Here is a 25,202-nt window from a genome sequence, read left to right on the forward strand (position 1 = left end):
TAAATTAACTACTTCACCATACCACTGCATCTCAGATTCAAACACTGCTACACTCAGTCAGTATGGTCCATTTTTTGCCTGATACTTACTGCTACTGAAGGATGCTGAGAAACCTCTGCCAGGGGCTTCCCTGGCCTGGAAGCGTGTTGTAATGATATTGTACGGAGCAATGATGGGGGCTGGAGCCACTGTGCCACAGCCCGTCGACAGCAGAGCCACAGTATTTTCTGTCTGACCTGACCACACCTGCAGGAAAATACACACTGATTATGAAATTAGTGTAAAATGAAAAACATTTTTAACTAATGTTTATAACTTGCACTGTATGGCCAATTTCTACAATATGTGAGTGGTTTTAGAGGTTTTAGAGGATGCTGAATTCAATTCTGGCACTTTCAGATTTCAAAGAGCTAATTTTATTATAATATTTTGAATTATTCAGGCACATTTTGATTACTTTCAGGCATAATTTTAGGTTACTTTTATGGTAAACACAATAATCTTACATTTCAGAATCTTGAGTGCTCTTGTGAGAGTTGATGCATTGCTTTCAGGGTGTAGTGAATCCCCTCCTGACACTTTTGAAGATTCAAAATAGCTTTTTGGATAACGATGACTCTTTATCCGACCCATACTCACTTAAAAAAGAAGTTTGAAAGATATATGCTGTACACATCATAGGAATTTGCATTCTGCCTGTTACAAACTCCATGCACTCACACGCACACACACACCCCTTTACGCACACCCTTTTTTCTCTCATATGTACACCCATACACACATACTCCGGCCGGGATTCAAACCGGGGTCGGCTGTGTACGTGGCATGCGCTCTAACCTTCGCGCCCACACATACACGTTTGCCTGCCGATTTGTATAGCCTTAATCCTACATAACTGTTGCTATTGTGTGTTATTAGCATAGTGGTAGGACAGTTTATGGCTCAACATTGATTGACTTGTTAATTGATTCTTGTTAATAAATTGTCATAGATTTAAAGAGTGTCCTGTGATTATTGTGTATTTGTTATTGTGATAAGTGGCTGATCAAAATAGTCAGAGCTTGGATTTCACTCCTTCAATTTTCCAAAGTCTATTCTTTATCGAGGCTGGTTTGACTGTTTGGTCGTTGTTTCCGGTCTCCGGTGGTGCCCCAAATTAATAATTAGAAAATTGATAATTCTTCAATTCCAATTAATAATTAATAGCGTTCTTTGTTTTATGATTTACTGTTAAATAATTAAAAATGTTAGTCTTCCAAAAGATATGGAGAGGTGAAATGAAAGAGGATATTCATTAAAAGCAGATTGGGAAATGGCATATTTTAAGACAGCAATTATGGAAGATTTTGTTTGAAAGGCTATCACTCTTCAAGCCAAACACTGTGTTCTAGGAATATACCCTGAATACTTTTATGTAAATCTGCAACAATTATGGAAGAAGATGAAATAACTGTCCATTGGAATGTAGAAAAAGGAACTGGCAGCCAAGGGGAAACTGTAATGTAAAAAGTAAGGACAAGACCTATATCCACTTATGAAGCCCTGATATGAAGTTTTGGAAACTCATAATTTTAAACAATGTTTAATTATCTTTAGACTGTGCACTGCCTTAATTGTCAATTGTCATTTATTTTTGTTTATGTATTTATTTTAAATTTGCACAGGTGGCTGGGGTGTACGGTACATGTACACATATTTGCATTTGTATCATATTGTTGTTCAAGTTAAATGTGGTCAAACTAAAATATATTAAAAATTTAAAATGGAAAAAATGTTGGCCTGAGTGCAGCAGCAGTCACAGTAACAGTTTCTCATTAAACCCGCTGGGTGTGATCATCATAAAGTTAATGCAGTCTCCATTTCTTCTTTCTACCAGAGCATGAACTAACACATTATTTAAATACACTGCACATCAGCTAGAGCTACGTACTGATACCTTGACATAGCTGTTCTGACAGGTCCCGGTGCTGTCTGGAATCTCAAAATCACTGTTGACATTCATCTCCAGGTGGTTTCCCTCATGGGCAATGATCTGCCAGGAACATTCCACATTGGCTGGGAAATTCTGAGGATAGTTTGGAGACTTGATTGTTCCTGTGTCAGCATGGATCACCCCTCCACAGCCTGTGCAAAAATAGACATTTATTGCACATACACTATATACATTTATATTTTTGTTTATAACTGCATTGTGTATATATATATAAAATGATCACACAAATAATATGAATACTTTCTCATGTTACAAATGCGTGACTGGAGCCCTCCACTTTACCTTCACTTTTTGGCATTGGCAGGGATTCACATCTACAAAGTATTCTGTCAGAAAGAAAGTAATGTATACAGCACAGGAAACCTTTTTAAAAAGAAGGAGACTATCATCCCTCCCCACGCAAGTGATTGTTAATGATAGACAGCTTCTTAAGGATTTCTCCCTCTGCAAAGACACTAGCTCCATGCCAACCACCAAGCCTGCTCTCCTAACCTGAGGTCCTTGATGTCACTGATAATCCAGGACTTGTTGTTCAGAAGGCAGTTGGAACAAGAACAATACTGTCTATTTAAAAGTCCATGTAGTTAATTTTCCTTTGTACATGAGGCTTGTAATGGGAGTGTTGGTAGACCGGGTCATTGTCAGATTTCCCAGCATGGACAGGGCTTGGACACTGTATGCATCCTTCACATTAGGAGGAGTTTTAAGAAACTACTTTCTCACATCTATAACATACTGTGTGCTACAAATAAGCAGATTACCATACCAACAAAAAAATGGATAACCAACCTTAATCTTAATCCTAATCAATTATCCTAACAAAAGATAAATGTAATTAAAACTGCAAGCAGCGATGATCGGGCCCTAGCGCACCACGCATGTCGGGCTGTGGTGCTGTTGGAGGGCACGCACACCTAGATATAGTCACACACATGCTTTTATTGGATGTTGCATGAATTGGTGAAATAACACTTCCTGTGTTCACTATGTGGAGCTAGAAAACAGCCACAAAGTAACACACACAGACACTAATCATAAGGGAATGCAGAGGAAAATCACAGCAGTCATGATGATGTGATAAAGGTGTTTAGTTTAAAATAAGAAGAAGCAGGTTATTTATGCATGGATTTAGCTGTTTCAAAGTGTGTTTTGAGATGTAAACCATGTTTCTAATGATCTAGCTATTATGAAAGTTGCCCAAATGTTGTGGAAAAATTGTAACAATTGGCCATAGTGTAACTTGTAATAATGTATATGTATATGTCTATGTTATGTTTAGAGTTTTGTTTAAGGATGTTGTATGTAAATAAATGTGACAGACATAAATGTGCGTGATTGAGAAAAAGTAAGGATGTAATTAAATGTGGGTCTACACACTAACATTTTTAGTATGTAGATGATGATGGCCTTAGTGTGGTGGCTTTGTAAGTTGTTAGTTGGAGTGTGGTCTAAAAACATACTAATAATACAGCCAATAAACATGAACTAGAAACAGAAAACTGAGGCATCTTTTCCCCATCAGGTATCCTGAATCAATACAAGATTTCTTCACTAGATGGCACACTAAGACTACAAATGAGTGGACAGCTTCTTGCTTCATGGCGAATCATGAGAGTTTGGCATGGCCACGGTAAGGGCATTTGATGCAGACTTTAGGTTTGCATAACTTATCATCACAAAGGTCTTAAGATGACACTGAGTGAATTCGGTGACGGATGAGTCAGAAATGTAGGAGGAGTTCATTCAAATATAAGGCCTGGAAATGGCCAAATAAACTTGACCAGTTTTTACAAGATGGCAGAATGTAGCATCACCAAGGTCTTATGTCTTAGATGTGTCAATTTCAGGTGTACCTAATTAAGATTATGGGAGTAATTAGTCAAGGAATGACGCATTTCACTTCCTGTCACCATTAAGTGGCGCTATGACTGTCACTTAATATGACCCTGTACATGTCTTTAGACCGGGACTCTGAACAAGAATATTACATTTGGTCGAAATGCACCAGATCATCACGGCAAACACCTTTTGACACAAAGTCACCAACTTTATAATATACAAATCTCCAAGGTCTTGAGGCTTTTCTGAGTAAGTTAGACATGGATCTGATTAACCTGCTACCCACAGGGTGTCAAAGTGTAAAACATGTAACTTCCTGTTGCCAGTAGGTGTGATATGACTCAGATCCAGTATTGACACATGGATCTGTTCAGGGCTGGACTCTTATCAAGCACAAGAAGTTTGGGCTTCCTAGGATCATGTATGTTGGATTAATGGCCATTTCATTTTTCATGGCGAAGGATCAAAATTCACCGCCTGGCCACGCCCCCCTGGGAATGACGAAAAGTCACCATTTTAATAACTCTTCATCTCCAAGGTCTGTAGATGATACTGACTGAATTTGAAGTCGCTGAGGTCAAATATGAAGGAGGAGTTTGTTAAAGTATGCAAGCTGGAAATGGCCAAAATCGCAACTTTGAACCAAAATGGCCGACTTCCTGTTGGATTTAGGGTATAGGTCCTATACGTTTTTGGTGCGTCTGGTAATGATATATGGGTCAATGATGTATAAGGATTTGCAACAACTCAATTTTAGAATAATAAAAACCAGCATATCTAATGCAGTAGTTCAAACATTCAGAATGTTGTGTACCTGAAGCTCCATATTATACATTTGAAATTAAGTGATTTTAGTGGTTTTTCAAGATTAATTGGCACTGGCCTTAAAAAAAGTAATGTGGTGCGACCATGATTCATCTTGAAATAAATTAATTTACTTAACACGCTTCACATCTTTTTTTACAAGTTTTCGGTAATATAAAGTGTTTGGAAACAAAGTATTTGCATTCTTTTTTTTTTTTGTAAATGATGATCTTTTATTTATATAAGATATTTCAAGATGAATCATGGTCGCACCACATGACTTTTTTTTAAGGCCAGTGCCAATTAATCTTGAAAAACCCACTAAAATCACTTTCAAATTGTAATATGAATTGTCAGGTACACAACATTCTGAATGTTTGAACTACTGCATTAGATATGCTTGTTTTTATTATTCTAAAATTGAGGTGTTGAAAATCCTTATATGTCATTGACCCATATATGCGTACTGAATTTCATACTTCTACGTCGTTCTGGTGCGATTTTAAGTGTGCCTAGGTGGTGCTGTCGAGCCATTTTGCCCCACCTTTTTGCAAGACCATGCATCATCAAAAAAAAAAAAAAAAGGGTGTCCACAGTTGCACCTCTGGAGCACCAGCAAAGGTCATCTTCACCTTGTACACCCCTCTCCCACACACACCCTTCACTCACTCACTCACTCGTACACACTATAGACTATAGCTTTATAGATATATGCAATTTATCATGGTGATGATGACGATGAATAAGTTTGGTTTATTTATTTATTTGTTATTGTTTTTGGTGTGCGTTTTTGTTGTTCTTGTTCCCATCTTTCAAACCTTTCAGCTTTTTTGTTTTTTATTTCATTATTTTCATTACATTGTTGGTTTGAACCTTTTCACTTGCTTTGTATCCAGCTTTTTTCTGCACAGTTAAAAAAAAAATACTAGAAGCTCTTCCCAATTTGTGTGAGAGAGAGACAGAGAGTTCATGACAGAAGTGTATCAAATGTCAATCTGACTAGTGTGAACTCACCCGAGGAATCGGCAAACCAGGAGGCCACAAAGCCTCCTCTGGAAACACTATGGTCAGCCAGGAACACTACAGAGAGCTTGTTGGATCCTGACTGGATGGTTTCTGGAGAGATGGTCCCACAGTACTGACCAATAACAGGTGCGCCAGGGGATCCTCCATTGAAGATGGTGACAGAATCCCAGCCACATGTTGAGTGGGGCTCCAGGTTGAAGTAGCTGAAGGTTAGCTGCAAATACAAAAGGGGACCAGAAGGAAAGTTTAATAACATATGTTGCTACTACGCAGTATCCTGGGACAAAATCTGCAATATCTCAACATCTGAAATAAACCAGGACACTAAATCTTAAAACTTCCACTAGAACTCCACTTCCACTGTACTCCGTACAGCCACGAGGATTACACAAACAACTTCACAGGTTACAACAAACATCAATACCACAGACATATACCCGCCACCAGACATATATCCATTTCCCACAGTTACAATCTCTTCATTCTTTTGTTTAGTTCTGTTATGGCATATGGGATGAAGCTTTTACTGAATTTTATTTTCTTCTAAGCCAGCAACCTGTATCGTTGGCCAGATGGAAGGAGTGTGTAATATGAGTTAGGGGGATGACTGGGATCAAGTGCTATGGAGTGTGCTCTGCGTGAAGTGGCTATGCTATTGAGGTCTGAGAGGTTGGGGGTGCACGCACACACACACACACACACACACATATACTTATATGTATATTTCTTAATTGTGCCTATTCTATTCGTTTGCTGTGCTTTACGACTTTCATTAAGTCTCTAAATCTGCAAGTCGAAACATTTAGATTCAGCCAAAGTTCTTGGTCACATAAAGGTTTAGATTGTTTAATTCCATTACTATATGTATGTAATATAAGCTAATTGAGGTACTGTAGGTGTATTGAGGTAAGGGCATCTAACTAAGACTATGAAAATGGAGGTAACAGTATCATGATTTATTACTTTATTTTCAAAAAACAATGATAGGGACTTCTGAGTCACTGTCTTGATGGACTGTTTTGCCTCACTTGAAAGATGCTTTGGATAAAAACGTCTTCCACATGATTAAATGTGAATGTACACATGATAAATAGAAATATGAGAAATTATGATTTAAACATCACAGCCAGTACATAACCATGAATTCTTTTCAGTTTGAGTTCAGTGTACCAAGCCACAACTCACGGTAATAGTGTGACCAACTGGAGCCTCTAGGAGCCAAGCACAGCGACTAGGGCTGGGGTAAATGTTGGGGTAGTTAGGACTGGATAACACCCCTCCCTCACCTGTCTGCCAGCCTCCGCACTCTAAAACAAAAGAAACATTTATATAAGACAATGGTAACATTATAAGAGATAATGATACAATCTCATTATCTCATATAAGATCATATCATATGAGTGTGCTCTGTGGTACATGAAGTTAATGAAGCGTTCAGTGTTTGACTTACCAGAGAACAAGTAATTGGCCTTAAAGCCTAGGTCTCCCTGGAAAGTATTAGTCTGGAAATGGACCCAGAGTTCTGGAGTAAAGACCACAATGGGAATTCGAGGGGTATTTTGCCCACAAAACCTGGCCAATTGCTCCCCATTTGAGTCACCTGAATAAGAACATAGAAAGTTTAACAAAAATAGATCAATCTGACCAAGTACCCCCTCTGTGATGGCTCCACAGAAATATACACACCCCCTTGATGTTGATCAGTATTGTCACTTTCGTGAGAAGAAAATCAAATCTCATGATTGACTATCATTTCTCATTTTGACAGCTGGGCAAGTGAGGAGGTCACAATGTGCTGTGGTTAGTTTGATTAATTAATTAATTAAAATCACATTGCGGAAAATGGACAGCGCCAGCTCTAACCAAAAGCCCAGTGGGGAAGCCAAAAGAAAGAAAAAAAGGAAGAGAAAGAAGTGTCTGCGAGAAAAAAAAAGTCCTGTGAAAAAAGTCATATTTGCAGTAAAGAGGCTTTCACGGCTCTCCTTGCTTGGAGTTTGAGTTTGTGAAGGAGCACCTGATTGCTGACTTTGCAAAGGAAAAGGCAAGAAAGAAGAACCTCTAATGGTAAGAACCATTATTCTGTGTGTGCATTTAGTTGTGTTATCTGTTGTGATTGACAAGATAATGTTACCTGGTCATCCACTTTTGCTTAACGTGTTGCAATAGGCTATAGCACATGTGTGGAAGTTCGTCAAGTGCATTGCATGTTGGTTTTTGTAGTGTGTGAAGTTTCCTCACTCACTAAGTGACTCTTATTTTGAAACCACTATTCAGCTGTGCTGTGTATATCTCAGGATATCATTGTTGTATACTCAACTGTCACATTTATCAGTAATAAATGTTGTGCTTTCTGCTTGGGTGGTTTCCGTGGACACCATCACCAACACCATTGTCTTGAGCCATACTCTGCCTTGAGATGATTTAATCAATTGTATCCTTGTCTTGTGATTTATGAGTGAAGCAGTATTTCAGCACTTGGTTTATTGAACTGTACAGGCAGACCTGCTCCCAGCTCAGCTGAACTACTTATTCAGCTTTTGACCAACAGGTGTGTGATTTGACATGTCAGCTTGACTGGAAGCTCAAAATAATGAATGTGGATTTTAAAGGCCAGGGTGGGTAACATCGGGTGAACGTGATTTGTGCGGGGAGACGGTGTGGGGGGTCCATGAGTGTCAGTGCCCAGGGGCCCCTGGGGGCACTAATCCAGCCTTGGCCATACATCAGGGCTCATAGGTCAACACATGCTTTATCATGGTTCTAAAGCAGTGGTTCCCAAACTTTCTTAGACCAACCACAGCACCCCTTTTTGTCATAGCACCTCAAGCCACCCATCCCCCAATATAACTTGCATAGCCAATATATACACAGAAGAAGCTTGTCCGTTTTGTAGTTGTAGTTGGTCAGCTCAGATTCAGCTGAGAGCTGAGATGTTTCAGCATTTCTTTGAGCTGTTTTTTGTGTCAAATCTTTCCATTGCTTGTCTGATGCTCACTTTTTTGCTGACTGTTTAGCTCCTGCAAAACTCTGATCCGGAAAGTGTGTTGTGTTATTATGATAACCAGCAACACCCACTTTGGGAACCACAGTTCTAAAGGCTATTTATTGTGGCTACCCCTGCATCATCAACTAGATGTTGCACGCCAAATTAAGTAATGGGAATTGTTTGTTAATTTTGTTCTCAGTGTAAATGTTATGTTCTACTTTACCCATTTCAACCCTAAAGGTCAGAGTGTCACCAAGACTTTATTCTCTGGGCATTATCAATATTCACAGCAATTTAAAATAAATTCATTATCTTGTGTAGTACACTATGAGGTAAGTACTAGTAATGTTTTTAAATCTTGAACTTGTGTAAATCTCTAGAATGTTTGACTCAGGCATGACTCAGTTTGGGCCTCCCATCTAAACTTTTAAGTCTCCAGTCTTGAACAATTTTTTTCAATACATTATAGATGCATGGGTGACTCTGGCCCGAGAACTGAAATAAAATAAAAAACCTAAAAGCTTCAGTCACGTTCTTAGTTCTAGCTCTAAGTTAGTAATTAGCTGAATTTTTTTCTATTGCATGTTGTCGTATTTTGCTTTTCCACCTCAGATGAACTTCATTTTTTAAGTTTTCTGTTTTGTTTGTTGTTTTTTATGCAGGTTGGAAATGTAAATGAAAATGCAACCACTGTTTAACATCATAAAATTGTTATCTACTTGTTATTTTTCAGGACATTTTCAATTTGTACTTTTAAATTGAAAGTGAATATTGAATTTAATTATATTTTAATTTTAATGATACACTTCAGTTCAGTGAGTCATAGTCATAGCACCACCTACTGACAACATTAGTCAGTCCATTTGTCTTATGTGACTTACATAATCTGATTTACATGAAATTTACATAATGTGATCTACACATGGTATACAGAAATGTTATTATTATTAATATTATTATTTACATAGATTAATTAAATTTGGCAAGCAGATTAAAGATTTCTAGACTCACAAAAAAACCTCTTGGATCCATACCCTAAGACCAACAGGAAGTCAGCCACCTTGAATATACTGACATTTTTGCATCGTTTTTGCCATTTGCAGGCACTGTACTACTAATTAACTGCAGTCACTCCAAACTTGCCCAGTCAAAAAAATCTTTTTTTTTTTTTTACACATCATTTTTTTTTAGGTTGTGTTCAGTTATCAAGGAAATTTGTTGTTGTGTTGTGTCATGTTGTGTTGTTGTGTATAAATCAGCATTGCAGTGATGTACAGGCAACTGCTAATAAACACAGATGATGTTGACGCTTTAGTATTCACACAATTTCTAATAATATCAAACTGTTACTAATATTATTATTCATATGAGAAAATGATGAAAGAGGATAATACTTGCCTTTTTGATAATGTAAAAAGAACATCCTTCCAAAATAACTATAATAACTACCCCATTACATGAAAAACATCACACAAAAATGTTTTTTTGACAACAAAAGATTGCATAAACCACCATTTATTGATTCCATCTGATTCTGTACCTCTTCTAAGTAATTTTTCTCAAGAGTATTGTTACCATATTTGATAGATTGGGCTTCTGTTGGTGCCATTTTGCCATTATCTTCTGCTTATTATCTCTCAGAGCTTTAGCTCACTGGTTCTGAGAGGTGTTGCATCTATTTAACCCATTTTTTTTATGCCTTTACTTCTAAGCAATATTTTTTTACTGAAAATCTATGACTAGAAATACAAGTTTTATTTTTTGTTAGGTGGCCTTAACACTGGTTGTCCTATGCAGCTGTCTTGAGTGACGCTACCAGAAGTCACCCAGCGTTCCATTATTCTGACAACCAAGACCCGAAATGAATGTGCTGTACCTTCTCAGCATCCTAGACCAATTTTCTCTGTGTGGGACTCACCTAAGCGAAACTGGAGGTAGTCTGATTCACAAGTCTGGTGGTTTTCCAGGTGCAGGTCTTCTATCAGAACCACAATGGATGAATTGATGTGCTGTGGGTTTTGGATCAGCCACTCACAGTTAAGGTTGTTGCTGTAGTTGGACACCAGGTACCCAGGAGAAGTGAAATTCCCACCCATTGGGTTGTTCAGGACACCACCACATTCTGACAAAGGCAACATAAAAATATAACTTAGGCACAGATAAACTCACAAAAAATTATGCAGACACCACCTTGTTTATGACAGAGAAAGGAGTTAAAAAACCCCATTAAAAACACATTATAAAACAGCAGAATTAAACCATTGTCTGGGCTGCGATGAAAAAAATAGAGGTGGGGGGGGGCAAAAAGCTATTAAATAGGTGGTCATTAACCGTTTGCCAAATTACATTGGGTATATCTCAAGTCTCCTAATTGATGTTTCCTTGCTCTTCGCCTGAACTGGAAGTTGTTCTGAAATGCCATTTTGACTACCGTCCCAAGTCTCTTATTTCGGCTCTGAGGAGGGAGGAGCGCGTTGGGATCTAAGAGCGAGGATACATGAAGGCATCCTCCACGAAAACCGTTTACCAGCCGACACAGCCCCTTATTTATTGATGGCCACTGCAGCTGATCGGAATGATCTAATACATAACTGCAGTTTAACAACTAAATTGAGACAGATTACAGAATAAACTCAAGTGAATGACTCCCAAATTCTGTTTTCTGATTCACCATCTAGTTAAAAATCTGTGAATTGTACGAACCATAAACAACTTTTTTTATTACAAAGATTATGGATGGATATTATATGTGACATTTACATTTTACATCATTTGTCATAGTCTACATGTGAGGCTGAAAATTGTGAGTGTTGGGTGTGTGTGGTTATACTGCAGCAGCCTGGTGTCATCAGCTGATTTAATTAACAGTGAGGCTGTGCGTAATGGCACTGTGCTCTGTGCAGCATCTCAGAGGCTGCAGACTTATCAACATAGCAGTCCTACAGTATAAACAGCTGTAGATAACAGACTCTGTAAGAATCACCCACATTCATTAAAAGATTAATACAGATGTTTTAACCACAGATGTTAAGATGCTTTTCTTGTTGATGAAATCACTATGTGGCAACGAAGCGGCTTTCCTCCAGAAGCAGACGTGGTTCTGTGACCCATTTTTTTCACAAAAACACCAACAACTTGCTTTGTGCTGCATATTGTCACGTCTCCTCCTGTCAGATGCATGCAGCTGCATGCCACAAAACCACACAAGTTTTCTTTAAAATAGTTTTGTTCAGTCATGGAGTAACACGTAAACTCAGCTGTATTTTAATTGATGAGAGCATGTAAACATGATCAAAGTCATCTCAAGAAAAATTGTTTTGTTTTAATCATGTTAACCCCTTATACAGTTGTCAGGACTGTCCACAGCAGTAATCTCCAAGGTGCTGACCCCCCCCCCCCACCTCAAAATAGCAATGCACCAACAATGTGCCTGACCACACCTCATTTTGAGACCAACAAGCACATGGGCGCACAAATGAATGCAAGCACATTTGCTATTTAGACAATGTGGATGCTGGACAGGAAAATGACAACTGCATCGGTCTTAAACTAGCAAGATAGATGCGTATCTGCACCGGGTGTAAGATAGGGCCCATTGTATTATGTTTCTTACATTGAGCAGATTAAAGGCATTGATGATAATTTGTAGCAGTCCGAAGTGAAAAAAACATTTATAAATTATAAATAATAATAAATGTAGCCTTCCATTTTATTTTGTTCTTAACAAATATAAATTATTTTTCATTTTGCACTTTCATTGCAATTAACCATTTGTTAAAAACTTAACATTGAGAAAACTTTGAATGTTGATGAAAGTATATTAATGTTTTGAGATTTGTCAAAAAGAAAAACATTCTTGTGATATGAAACTCTGCTACCCCGCCAAACAACTTTTCTTTACAATTGGGAATTGTCTAACTTCACCTGTATGTGGCTGAACACTGGCTGCACATATTGTACAAGTATTTAGTCATTGTAGTGAAATGTAATGATTGCCTCCAGGCAACACAATAGTACAGTAAAACCTGTCCAGGGTGTACCCTGCTTCTCACCTATTGACAGCTGGGATTGGCTCCACCCTCAATCATAACGTTCTAAAGAGGATAAGCACTTTGGAAAATGAATGATTGAATGAATGTTCATTGCGAGTCTCATGAAAGTTATGAAATACATAGCAGGTAGAGATTATCTGGCTGACAAGGACTTATTTTGACGTGCATGAAAACTCACAAAAAATTGCACACACATCGGCCCCGGCGAAAAAATTTATATTTTATGGTTCGCCAAAATGGCCGCCGTAAAATGGCTCAATAGCGCCCCCCTAACGAATATAAACCATTCGATTCTTCGCCATAAAGCAGGAAGTCCTTATAACTCCTACAGACATCGTCTGATCTACACTAAATTGGTCGCGCATGTAGAGGGTCCCGCCCTGAACACATCTATGCATCAATATTGTGTCAGCTCCATAGCGCCACTTACTGGATATAATAGCGCCTCCCTAGAAAAAAAATAAAAAATTGAGCCCTTCGACTCAGATTGACAACATTCGGTACACGTACATTATGTATCATGTAAAGAAGCACAAAAGTCTCTTGGAACTATACCATAATTCCAACAGGAATTCTGCCATTTTGAATCGTATTTGCGATTTTGGCGTTTTCCACGCATCATATTTGAACTCCTCCTCCTAGAGATTTAATCTGACCAACTTCAAATTCACTCAGAAACATCTTCAGACATTGGAAATGAAAAGTTATCAAAATCGTTTTAATTACTGGTTTACAGTAATACAGTATGTATCATTTAAAGACGCACAAAAACGTCTCTTGGACCCATACCCTCAGTCCAACAGGAAGTCGGCCATTTTGAATCAAATTTGCCATTTCTGCGCTGTTTGATACCATTTTGTACTTTGATGAATTCCTCCAACAGATTTAATCAGACCGACTTCATATTCACTATGTGTCATCTCAAGACCTTGAAGATGCGTTGCGTCAAATTTTGCTGCTTCAGGGCGGGGCGGGGGAGCGAGGGCCCGGTAATCGCTGCTTGCAGCTTTAATTAGGGCCCGAGCGGCGACTGCAAGTCGCCTGGCGAAAGCCCTATTGAAATTCGTTCATGCCCCAACGTGCAAGTGACCCCAAAGTGCAAGTGACCCCAAAGTAATCAAGTAATCAAGTAATCATGTGGTATGGAAGACCCCCGGGGAAAAATGCTATATTGAAATTGTAATGTTTATGATTATTATTATTCTTCCGACATTTCGTGCCCCAATTTCGCCCCTTTCCCAAATGCGAAAATGCTTATACTTTTGCACGGACGTCCGGCCTCATCCGAAATTCGATATTTTTGGGTGGTCGCACATGGTCGACGCAGAATGGCGGAATAGCGCCCCCTACAAAGTCCAAAAATGCCCATAGGGAATTTTGCTAACTTTGTCCTATGCTCACAAAATTCGGTACACATATGTATTATACCGGATAAGGTTATATTTTTGTTTTCTATTTTTAAAGCTGCACATGACAGCTCCAGGACTGTCAGACATTTTCTGGCTTAAATTTTGGTTTGGTTTAGTTTTTCTGTTTTGGAAACGTTATTTTTCCAGGTTATATGTTTCCGGCAGGGCACATAGTTTTAACAATTGGTAACTCAGCGTGGTGTAGACATTATGATCGGATATATTGTGTAACAGTGTTACAGACATGGATAAGGAGGGACTTGAAAAAGTCTGACTAAGAAATGTATTAAGTATATGCTGTATCTTGGAACATAACTTCCACTTGGAAGTGGAAATCCAGCCAAGAGGCATAAGGTGTTGTCATATTTGAAAACTAATAAGGCAGAGATAGCTTTCATACAGGAAACCCACATAAATGAGGGTGAGGCAGCCACATTTAAAACGGGTTGGGTGGGGCATGTGTTCCATAGCTCACTTTCAAGCTCACGCAATGGTGTACTGATTTTGGTTAATAGGAATATACATTTTGTGTTGCTTAAAGAAGTAAAAGATACAGAGGGGGCAGATGATATGCATCTAAGCAGTAAGGCCTACAAGTGATATTATGCAACATTTATGCACCTCACAAAGAAGACCCACACTTCTTTCATGAGGTAAACAAAGTAATAGGGGAGATGGATGGGCAAATAATACTGGCGGGAGACTTTAACCAGGTGATTTATCCTATTCTGGATAATAATACGCTCAAGGGCCCATTGATGGCAAAAGACAGAGAAGCAATTCATATGATAAAAGATATGGCTTTTGTAGATATATGGGGGCCCACCAACCCTTCTGAAAGAGAATATACATCCTTCTCTCATTGTCACAAATCACACTCTAGAATTGACTTCTTTCTAATTGCTAGCCCTTTAATAAATAATGTAGTCAGCTGCAATATAAAGATTATCGCCATCACGGATCATGAAGCAGTGGAATTATGTGTAAATATAGAATTAGATACTTGCAAGAGGACTAGATGGAGAATGAATACATCATTACTAAAAGATAAAGGCTTTAGTACACAGTTAGGAGAGGATTTCAAATCTCTTTTGAACTGAATATTGGCAGCCCATTTAAGGGGGAAATTGATTGCAAATTCTGCTCAGAAGAAGGAGAGCCTAATCAAGGTTACAGAATTGGAATGTGAAATTAAATTAAAGGAAAAGAAATTAGCCAAGCATTATTCCAAGTCACAATATCAGCAACTATGTAAACTTAAAGCGATGGACACCAGGAGTTGATAAAAATAACACTTACCTGATGGCTTTTACTCTGCTGCTACTGCTAAAGCTGTAAACATCGTCGAAATATTGCGCGATCACTGAAATCCCGCGTGGTCGCGCGAGATCCCGCACAGAGCACATCTATCTATATATATATATAGATACAACTGTATGGCATGTTGTCCTATCCTTCTACTCACGTTGATGTCTTCTGCTGTACTCTGCTTCTTGCTCCTTCTTTACTACTACTACTGGTCTCTTCCGGCAATAGATGTGCTCTGTGCGGGATCTCGCGCAACCACACGGGATTTCAGTGATCACACGAGATTTCGACAATGTTTACAGCTTTAGCAGTAGCAGCAAAGTAAAAGCCATTAAGTAAGTGTTATTTTAATAAACTCCTGGTGTACTTACAAACTTTCCAATGCACCGATTTATGAGTAAAGACCATATTTGTACTACTGTAAAAGTTTGATAACAATCCAGGCATTATTAGTGGAGTAATTTACGAGATACACTTTTGGGTCCATTAGCGCCTGTACTAAGCAATTCGGCTGATGGCTCTAACTCCACTAATTTGCGACCAAATGAAAAAAAACCCACTGAGGAGGTGTTTAAAAAGACGTAATGGTGCATATGATGCTAGGTCAAAATTACGCAATTGTGTAATTACGAAAATGTATAACAAAAAAATGGAATATGCTCTATACAGATTAAAGACCAATTTTTATGAAGGGGGGAAAAAACTGGGAAGATTTTTGGCTAGACAGATAAATGAAAAAGATTCCTCAAACATAATCTCTGCAATCAAACAAGGTAATAAATAAATAATAAAACCTCAACAAATTATATAAACAAGACATTTCAACAGTATTATGAGAATGTATACATCAACAGTATCTGGTACAGGAAACCAAAAAGAGCAAGAATCATTCTTCTCTGATATTGATATGCCAATATGAGGGTGAAATAAGGAAAGCTGTCTCATTAATGAACACTGAGAAATCACTGGGTTATGACGGATTCCCTGTGGAACATAATAAAGAGTATATAGACATTCTGGCCCCAGTATTGAGGAAGGTATATCAGAAGATTTTTTTGAAAAGGTCATGTGCCACCAACATTAAATGAAGCTTTAATATCTTTAATTCCTAAGAACGACAGAGATGCAACAGAACCATCTAATTTTAGACCCATTAGACTGCTTAACCTGGACTGTAAAATACTAACAAAAGTGTTGGCTCTGTGTTTACAAACAAATCCTACCCAATATTAAACATGCTAACCAAGTGGGCTTTATGAAGAATAGATCTGCTTCAGACAATATGAGAAGATTGTTAGACCTTATGTTGCCCAGTCCAAAAATGTTGTGTTTCAAAATTAAATACTGTAAATTTACTGCAAAGAGTAACTGATCCTAAAGACTTCTCAATAGTGACTTATGTAACTGAACAACAATGGACCAGATAAGATGGTGATGGTGAAAAAACAAATAAATGAAATGAGAAACATTCATGATGGGAATTTGCAGGATATCTGTATCCTGATTGTAAACCATCACAGATAACAACACTCAACACCAACACAGTTAACTTTTTTGTTGGTAGTTATGAAAATGTAGGTAGGACTTCGGATTTTGGTCTAGGGGAGCATCTAACCTGCAGGGTCGTTCGAGGAGTAAGAAGCCATGAAGCCACCATTGGACACTGAAGCATCAGTGCGGAACACAACGGTCATGGTGTTGCCGGAAGAGTGCACCTGAGTGCCTGCTGGTACTGTACCACAGTATCGCTGCAGGAGAGGTGCATCGACTGCCAAACCGTTCAGTACCTAGAGGACCCAGAGTTTTTGCATGGAGACACAAAGGCATACAGTGTGTAGCAAGGCAGCAACATTCCTGGGATCTGTTAAAGTTTTGCTTTAAATCCAGGTATAATAATCTAAATATAATAATGCTATGTTCAGAGTGTGGGCTTACATGGAGCCTTACAAGACTGTAAAGAAACATAAGATGTCGTGACAAGTTAAACAGTGATCACAAACAATTATAATAGAGTAAGAAACTATGAAATACCCAGTATGGTAAAGATATCACGGAAATTTATCCTCATATTTTTGTCAGTTATTTCATCTCATATTTTTAAAAACAGTCTTTGGTATACCTTACAATATTTTGGTAAATGGTAGATGATACAAATATTTTCAAGGTATGGTAATGCGGTACAAAAATACTGTTAGAGAAGGACTCACATCGACAAAGTCAAATGCACAGGAAGTACCAGATCCTTCCAGCCGTAGATCATTGATGGTGAGAGTAACCCGGCGACCTGGTGATACCACAAGCTCCCAGCGGCACACCCTGCTGTGCGGATACAAGTTGGGGTAATTGGGAGAGGAGATGGTTCCTGAGGGAGCATTCAGTTCTCCTCCACATGCTGAAGAAGAAGGAAAGGAAAAGAAAAACATACATATGTATATTAAAAAAAGAAAAAAAAAAAAATATATATATATATAAATATATATATATTTAAATAAACAAGTATCGTTCAAATCATATTGATATTTCATACATGCTGTTGTTATGGTACAATTATAGAATATAGATTTGATCAACAGCCAGCAGCTTACATTGACTGATGGTTAGAATGCAGTCATTTTGAACTTTAAACAAATGTTACTTGCTCCTTTGTCTGACATTAGAAACAGAAAAACATGCTGAAAGCACAGCACAGCCAGGGCCAATCTGAAGAAAGGTGATGGTCAGCCAAACATGAGCACAAACTCCAGATTGAGGATCACTTTTGGTACAGCACTGGCCCACAGCACATGTGGCAAGGCATACAAACCATCACAGATTACAAAGGAGTTATATTTGATCAGGATCTGTCTTTCAATTCCCACATAAAACAAATTTCAAGGACTGCCTTTTTGGACCACATATCAATGGAAATTACATCGCCTGTCACCCCAGATATCACTCATGACCCTAGCTCCTCTTGGATATAATTTTCCAAATTCATGGACAGGCAAGCATATATGTCTATATGGCCCAAAAGCCCAAACACCAAAATAATAATTATGCTATAACACTATCCCCCCTATTATTCTGTCCGCCCCCCTCCCCCCACAATGCGAGCACGCACGCACACACACAACTTTTTTTTCTTTTTCTTTTTATTCTTTCTCTCTCTATCTCCCTCTCTCAATCCTATTTTTGTCGCCTCCCTCTTTGTTAAAGGTTGTCCCTGTCTAGGTCCTCATATGTACTATATTATCCATATGTTATGTGTCTTCAGTCACTATTTAGGGTAACGGAAATAATGTTGTATGAATTCTTGCATGGGTGTCCTGGTGCCAAGTGCACATATGGACACCCTTATGCTTGAACATGGTGTTCGTTATGGACAATCTGTGACGAGCACAGAAGTCCAATAACAGAACACCGCTCGGGTTCAGATTGGGGGGGGCGTTCCTCCCAATCACACCCTTCCAGGTCTCACTGTCGCTGCAGACGTGAGCGTTGAAGTCCCCCAGCAGAATGATGGAATCCCCAGAGGAAGAACTTTCCAGCACCCCCTCCAAGGAGTCCAGAAAGGGTGGATACTCTGAACTGATGTTTGGGCCATAGGCACAAACAACAGTCAGGATCCGTCCCCCCACCCGAAGGCGGAGGGAGGCTACCCTTTCATCCACTGGGGTATATTCCAACATACAGGCGCCAAGCCGAGGGGCAATAAGTATTGCCACCCCTGCCCGGCGCCTTTCACCAATGGCAACTCCAGAGTGGACGAGAGTCCAACCCCTCTCGAGAAGACTGGTTCCAGAGCCCTTGCTATGCGTCAAGGTGAGGCCGACTATATCTAGCCGGAACTTCTCAACCTCGCGCACCAGCTGAAAAACTAGTCCACGCATTTAGTCTGTTTTGGGCCTGTAGACGTCCGGATGACAGATTCCAGTCCCGGACCTACTAGCTTCAATGTTTATTTTCTATGTGCTTCTCTCTCTCTCTACCCCAACCGGTCGAGGCAGATGGCCGTCCACTTTGAGCCTGGTTCTGCCTGTTAAAAGGAAGTTTTTTCTCTCCACTGTCACCAAGTGCTGCTCATGTGGGAATGTTGGGTCTCTTTAAAATTAAAACTTGAAGAGTACGGTTTAGAACCTGCTCTATGTGTAAAGTGTCTTGAGATAACTTTGTTGTGATTTGGCGCTATACAAATAAAGATTGATTGATTGAGTGTAAAAAATAAATAAAAAAACCTGAAAAATCATTTCCAGGCAGATCATATTCATATTGCTGGAAATGCAGCAATTATGAAATATGACACCTACACTAAATATGACTCTATAATGCATACATAGTAGTCAATCTGGACTGCCTATGGGCATTCTAGGTCAAAATACTCAGACCTCCTGTTTTATAATTTTAATAAAATATCAATGTTAAAATAAAAATAAACATATATTTAGGAAAAGTCAGGGTGCTACAGGTAGATGGGTTTTATTTCAACAAAGTTATGACATAGCAAAATGTAAAAGGGACAGATGAGAAAGAAGGAGCTGCAAGCTGCAGACAGATGTTTTATTTTGCTGTGGTTAAAACCAAGTGACGGTAGCTAAATAATTTCTCAGCTTTTTTGTTCAAGTGATGTGTTGTTCTTGAAGGGGTGTGTCAGAGAAGCTTTGTGATTGTGTTCTTTTTTTGTTTGCTCTGTTAAACGTCTTGCATGGTTCCTATGTTGTTTTTATTGTGCCAATATGAAATGTTACTGACGGTATTACTGCCTGTGGCAGTAATGATTTTGCAGTAACCCTGACATTGATTGCACTGTAGCGCACTTATATGTACAGTGGACCAAGTACAAGTACATGTGACTTGGTAAGTCGTAGTGCACCGGAAAATAGGGGCCCCCTGACAGCCACTGTATTATTATAATTCAGACACTCACAAAAGTAAAAAGTAAAAAAGAAGTTTTACTGTCAATGATACACAATACCTTTTTTGATAACAAAGCAAAATAAAAAAGACAAGTTTTCCTCTTTTGTTAACAACCTGCACAGAATATAAATATTGTAAATATTAGGGCTGTCAGTGTTAATCGCGATGTGATTAAGGGCCAAGCATAACGCGTTCATTTTTTTCGCTCCTCACAAATTCAGTCACTGTCACAGATTGCTGTAATAATGGACCTCTGTAAACTATGCACTGTGCAAGTGAAAATTGAAAAATTGTGTCTATGGACCATATTTTTTTTCTCTCTGACTTATCTTATTTTCTTCCGCTATGTGCCATCTCACCTACCATTCTCCTCCTGGGTGATTTTAATGTCAACTTCCCCACCCACAGCCACAGTCACAACCTCGATTTGTCTATCTCAGCATCAGCTCTTTCAGTCTCTATTGCCAATAAAATGCCTGCCTCGCCTCCCCTGCTGTATGATAATCCATCTGATCTTGCCAACTATTGACTAACTCCATCCACACACATCTGTAACAAAGTCATTTTTGACAACCTCTTCTTTGAATGCCATGTCAATCAAACCATAAAAACTGCCCTTTTCACCTAAAAATATTGTACATTTGTCCCAGTCTCTGCCCATCACTGTTCTTCTCTGCTGCTGAAACTTTAATCCATACCTTCATCATATTCAGAATTGACTACTGCAACAGCCAAATCAAACACATCTGAGACTGCACCAATGTGTCCATGGTCAAACCACTAAACTCACTATTTCAGAACTACTTTTAATGTATGCGTAATGATATGTGTATATTAAATTTAATGTAATGAGATCTAATCGTGAATTTGGCTGTGTTAAAAGTATAGGTGATCAAAGAGCAAGAGGGGCCTTGACAGAGATTTAAAAGATAAGACTCATGACTTTCTGTATTTTCCTTTTTTCTTTCCTAATAATCTTTTGAAAATGATCTTACCTTCAGTGCTGGCTTCAAATGACAGACTGAATCCAGCTGCATTTCCACTGGTGTCACTGACAAACCTTACATAAGCAAAACTGTCAGACGTGTCCATGGAGGCTGCAAGGTTATTGCCACAGTGTCTACCCAGTAGGCGTCCTAAACACACAGTACAAGAGAAGAAATGTACATGATGATTGAATGAATTCATTTTTATTTAAGTGTCCTGCCATATTGTGGCCCATTTCTCATTGGATTACTACCCCATTTACACCTGGCATAAGAATATGATCTCAATCTGGATACGCTATCTGGATAACAAAAAAACACTCAAAAAGGCACTCAGAACAGATCAGATCTCAGCAGCTGTACAGTTAGGTCCATAAATATTTGGACACTGACACAAGTTTGGTTATTTTTGTTATTTTACCTGTTTACCAAAACATATTCAACTCAAGCTATATAATTAATATGGGTTTAAAGTGCAGACTCTCAGTTTTAATTTGAGGGTTTTCACATCCAAATTGGAGAAAGCTCTTTAATATGTAGCACCCCCTTTTTGAGGGGACCATAAATAATTGGACAACTGAAGGCCTGTATGTCCACAGAAGACAGCAGAGGTGGATGATTGCAGGATCCTTTCCATGGTTAAGAAAAACCCCTTCACAACATCCAGGTTTTCAATATCAAATAATATATAATATAGTACAATGAAATTACACAGAAACAGGCAGTATTTTGGAAACTTTGCAAAGCACACATAAAATGCAGGACTAGGGTAATCGTGTTAATTTTACACTCTGGATGTGATTTTTAAGATGATGGAACAGTTATCTTTTTTCTAACCTGAGGCATTGTACTCTCTGATCTCCACATAGTCAGCTGAGCATCCTGGAGTGGCCTGCAGGCTGAAGTTCCTGTAGCTGAGGGTGAGGTAGTGCCCTGTGGGCCCCTCCAAGTACCACTCACAGGTGGAGCTGTCAGGATAGCTTGATGCTGGAAATCCAGGGCTGTAGATCACACCGCTCTGTCCTATGTAGGTACCTCCACATGTAGCTGTGTAGAGTAAAGAGTAAAGCTTTAATGTCCCTAGGTGGCAGTTTGGTCAACAGACAGCAGTCTTTCATAATAAATACACAAAGAATACAACAATGCAAATAACACTTAACATCATTAAACAGAGTACCCTGACGCTTTCATTACCATCACAGGGGATTTTAACCACGCATCACTCTCCTCCCCACTCCCCACCTTCCATCAATTTGTTAAGTGCACAACCAGGGGAAACAAAACTTTAGACCTGTTATATGCATATATATCTATCTATCTATCATTATTATTATTGTCACTTGTCAACAAAACCATCGGAGAAAACAGCACAAGAAAAGAAGCCAGAACCAGACCAAAAAGGTGGCCGCTGATGGAATAAAATACCTTTGTGCATCTGATTTTCATAAGGAGTTGGAAGTACTTGAGAAATGCGAGCATCTGTATTGTCATCAGTTTTCAATTTCTTTAAGAGAAGAAAATGACTATGGCCTAACCAGTTTGTTCTGTGTTTCACATCATCCAATCACAAAGCTGACAATCACATTTCAAGTGACATAAAAAAGAAAAAAAAACAATGCCTGAAATTGACTTTGAGTTACTAAAAGTGTGTGTGTGTCAGTGCACTTTTAAAGAAGATGCTTTTTCCACATTGTAAAACCAAGCCCTGGATTTTCAAAGTGTATTGCCTACCTATGGAGTACTTTGCTTTGAATCCTTTGTGTGTGACGCTGATGTCAGTACGGAATCTGAGCATCATGAAGGACCCTGTTGAATGCTGGGTAGATGGTCGGGTGTTGCCACAGAGCCGGGAAATTAGGTCAGCGTTAGATGTTGCACCATCACGCAGCTCCAAATAGTCGTACACACAACTATGAATTACAGATAAGAATATAGTAACATTATTTCCAAAATTATCACCAAAATTGTTTTAATAAAAACAGAGGTTGTGAAGGTCATTATCCCCAAGGATTTGCTAGATGATGTCAGAATGTGAACATTTTTAGGGGGTCACGGTACATATTGATCATTTTACGGACTTGCCTATTTTAGGATCTCCAACCTTTCATGACCCCATCAACCAGAAGGTTGTTAAGCTGTCACAGTAATTTAAATATAGCTTATTTGTAAGAACATGTAAGTTCAGCTTAAAACAAAATTAATCTTTTAGTTGCTTCAAATTAATTGCATTGCATCTATCAAGAATCATCACAGGGAACTTTTGAAAAGGAATGCAGAGCTCAAGAATGACTAAAAATGTACATTCTAATACAGGAGATTTTCCAAATACTGTGTACTGTATACTGTGTACTGTATACTGTATTTTTCTGTGTGGAGTTTGCATGTTATCCCCGTGCCTGCGTGGGTTCTCTCCGGGTACTCCGGCTTCCTCTAACATGCAGGTTAGGTTAATTGGTGAGTTTAAATTGCCTGTAGGTGTGAATGTGTGCGTGAATGAATGTCCATCTACTCTATGTTAGCCCTGCGATGGACTGGTGACCTGTCCAGGGTGTACCCTGCCTCTCGCCCAGCTGGGACGGCTGGGATTGGCTCAAGCCCCCCCGCAACCCTCTAGAGAGGATAAGCGGTTTGGAAAATGAATGAATGAATGAATAATACTATATACTAAAAACACTAAATCTCAGCAACAATAAGTAGAAACAAATCTAAAAATAATTAAAGAATAATGTACCTGGCTGTGGGCTCAATGTAGAATTCATCCTCAAAGTCAATTTGGACAGCTTCGCCATTAGGCACATTGATGACCCAGATACAGTCAATGTTCTGGGGGTAGTTCTGAGGGAAGTTTGGTGAAGTGATGTACCCTGGAGGGTCATTGTCATTCAGCTCAATGAAGCCTCCACATGCTGCCAAAACAAAGAAATAGCATATTTATACTGGACAACTGCACAACATTGACCAATTTGACTCATTGCATCAAGTCAAAAATCTTCATAGTGTATCCCAGGCTATCAGAGTAGTCATTATGAAAAGTCACTACACTATTCCAGTCGTTATTATGGCGCATTAGTGCTCCTGAATGGTGTAGATCATCAAGGAAGTGAGAATGCTGGTAATTATGTTTTTCCTTTATTTAACCATGATGGTTTCACTTTATTCTGTTGAATTACTGTGTATTTGGAAAATATTAAAATAGTGGTTGGCTGACTTAAATGTAGGCAGGAAATGAATGGCGCTATATACAGTCACCAAGTACTTTCTTAGTAACATCTGTGCAAGGTAACAATTCTATTTTGTTTATTTTTGAGGTTGGCTTCTCTCTTGTTGATGGGTTTTCTTGCTTCGCTACTAAACAAGGTGGCCTTGTTTGGAAGCCATGCCTTCCTGTTTTTTAACTATAAACGTAACTTGTGTTTATGTGTAGTTTATATGTCATGAACAAACAGTGTGTTGCTAGCAGTGGTATTGAAGTGAATATATTCAATATGACCGTCAATATGACCATCCTATAAAAGAATATCACCTTTCTGCATAATGCAATATTTGATTTGCTGTATCCAAATAAGGTAATCTAGGTAATTTATTGGATGAATAACAGAATGGTATTTCATGGAATTAATGCAAAACTCCATCCAAAAATCAAATAATTTAAAATATAAATTTCTTCCTTTTGGTTATGCCCCAAGGAAAAACAGGATGGAAATATGGCATATCTAAACAGACAGATTCCCTTGGGTTAAATTCTCTAGTTTAACCAACTTAAAGCTAGTCATGTTGACAGGTTCAGCAAATTCGTTATATTATCATGAAGCTTAGCGAAAGTTCAGTCAGAAGACTCTAAAACATACAGGCATAACTGGTAACTAATGCCTCCTTCAAGCATGCTCATCTATTACCTAGATTTCT

The 25,202-nt window shown here is 38.6% G+C and overlaps 1 protein-coding gene across 1 annotated transcript in view; it reads right to left on the reverse strand.

The window, feature by feature from the left end:
• The window catches only part of cubn (cubilin (intrinsic factor-cobalamin receptor)), a 125,323-nt gene that overhangs the window by 19,129 nt on the left and 80,992 nt on the right, over positions 1-25,202 (reverse strand). Inside the window, exons 44-55 of the mRNA XM_062441464.1 lie at positions 24,028-24,202; positions 23,028-23,206; positions 22,134-22,343; positions 21,306-21,446; positions 17,625-17,809; positions 17,033-17,204; positions 10,567-10,770; positions 7,113-7,262; positions 6,848-6,969; positions 5,651-5,876; positions 1,937-2,124; positions 90-246 (exon numbers count right to left, since the gene is read on the reverse strand). Coding sequence (XP_062297448.1) covers positions 90-246; positions 1,937-2,124; positions 5,651-5,876; positions 6,848-6,969; positions 7,113-7,262; positions 10,567-10,770; positions 17,033-17,204; positions 17,625-17,809; positions 21,306-21,446; positions 22,134-22,343; positions 23,028-23,206; positions 24,028-24,202 — 2,109 coding nt within the window. The remainder of the gene's footprint in view (positions 1-89; positions 247-1,936; positions 2,125-5,650; positions 5,877-6,847; positions 6,970-7,112; positions 7,263-10,566; positions 10,771-17,032; positions 17,205-17,624; positions 17,810-21,305; positions 21,447-22,133; positions 22,344-23,027; positions 23,207-24,027; positions 24,203-25,202) is intronic.

This window comes from Scomber scombrus, chromosome 20, assembly GCF_963691925.1.
Source record: "Scomber scombrus chromosome 20, fScoSco1.1, whole genome shotgun sequence".
Taxonomy (NCBI): domain Eukaryota; kingdom Metazoa; phylum Chordata; class Actinopteri; order Scombriformes; family Scombridae; genus Scomber; species Scomber scombrus.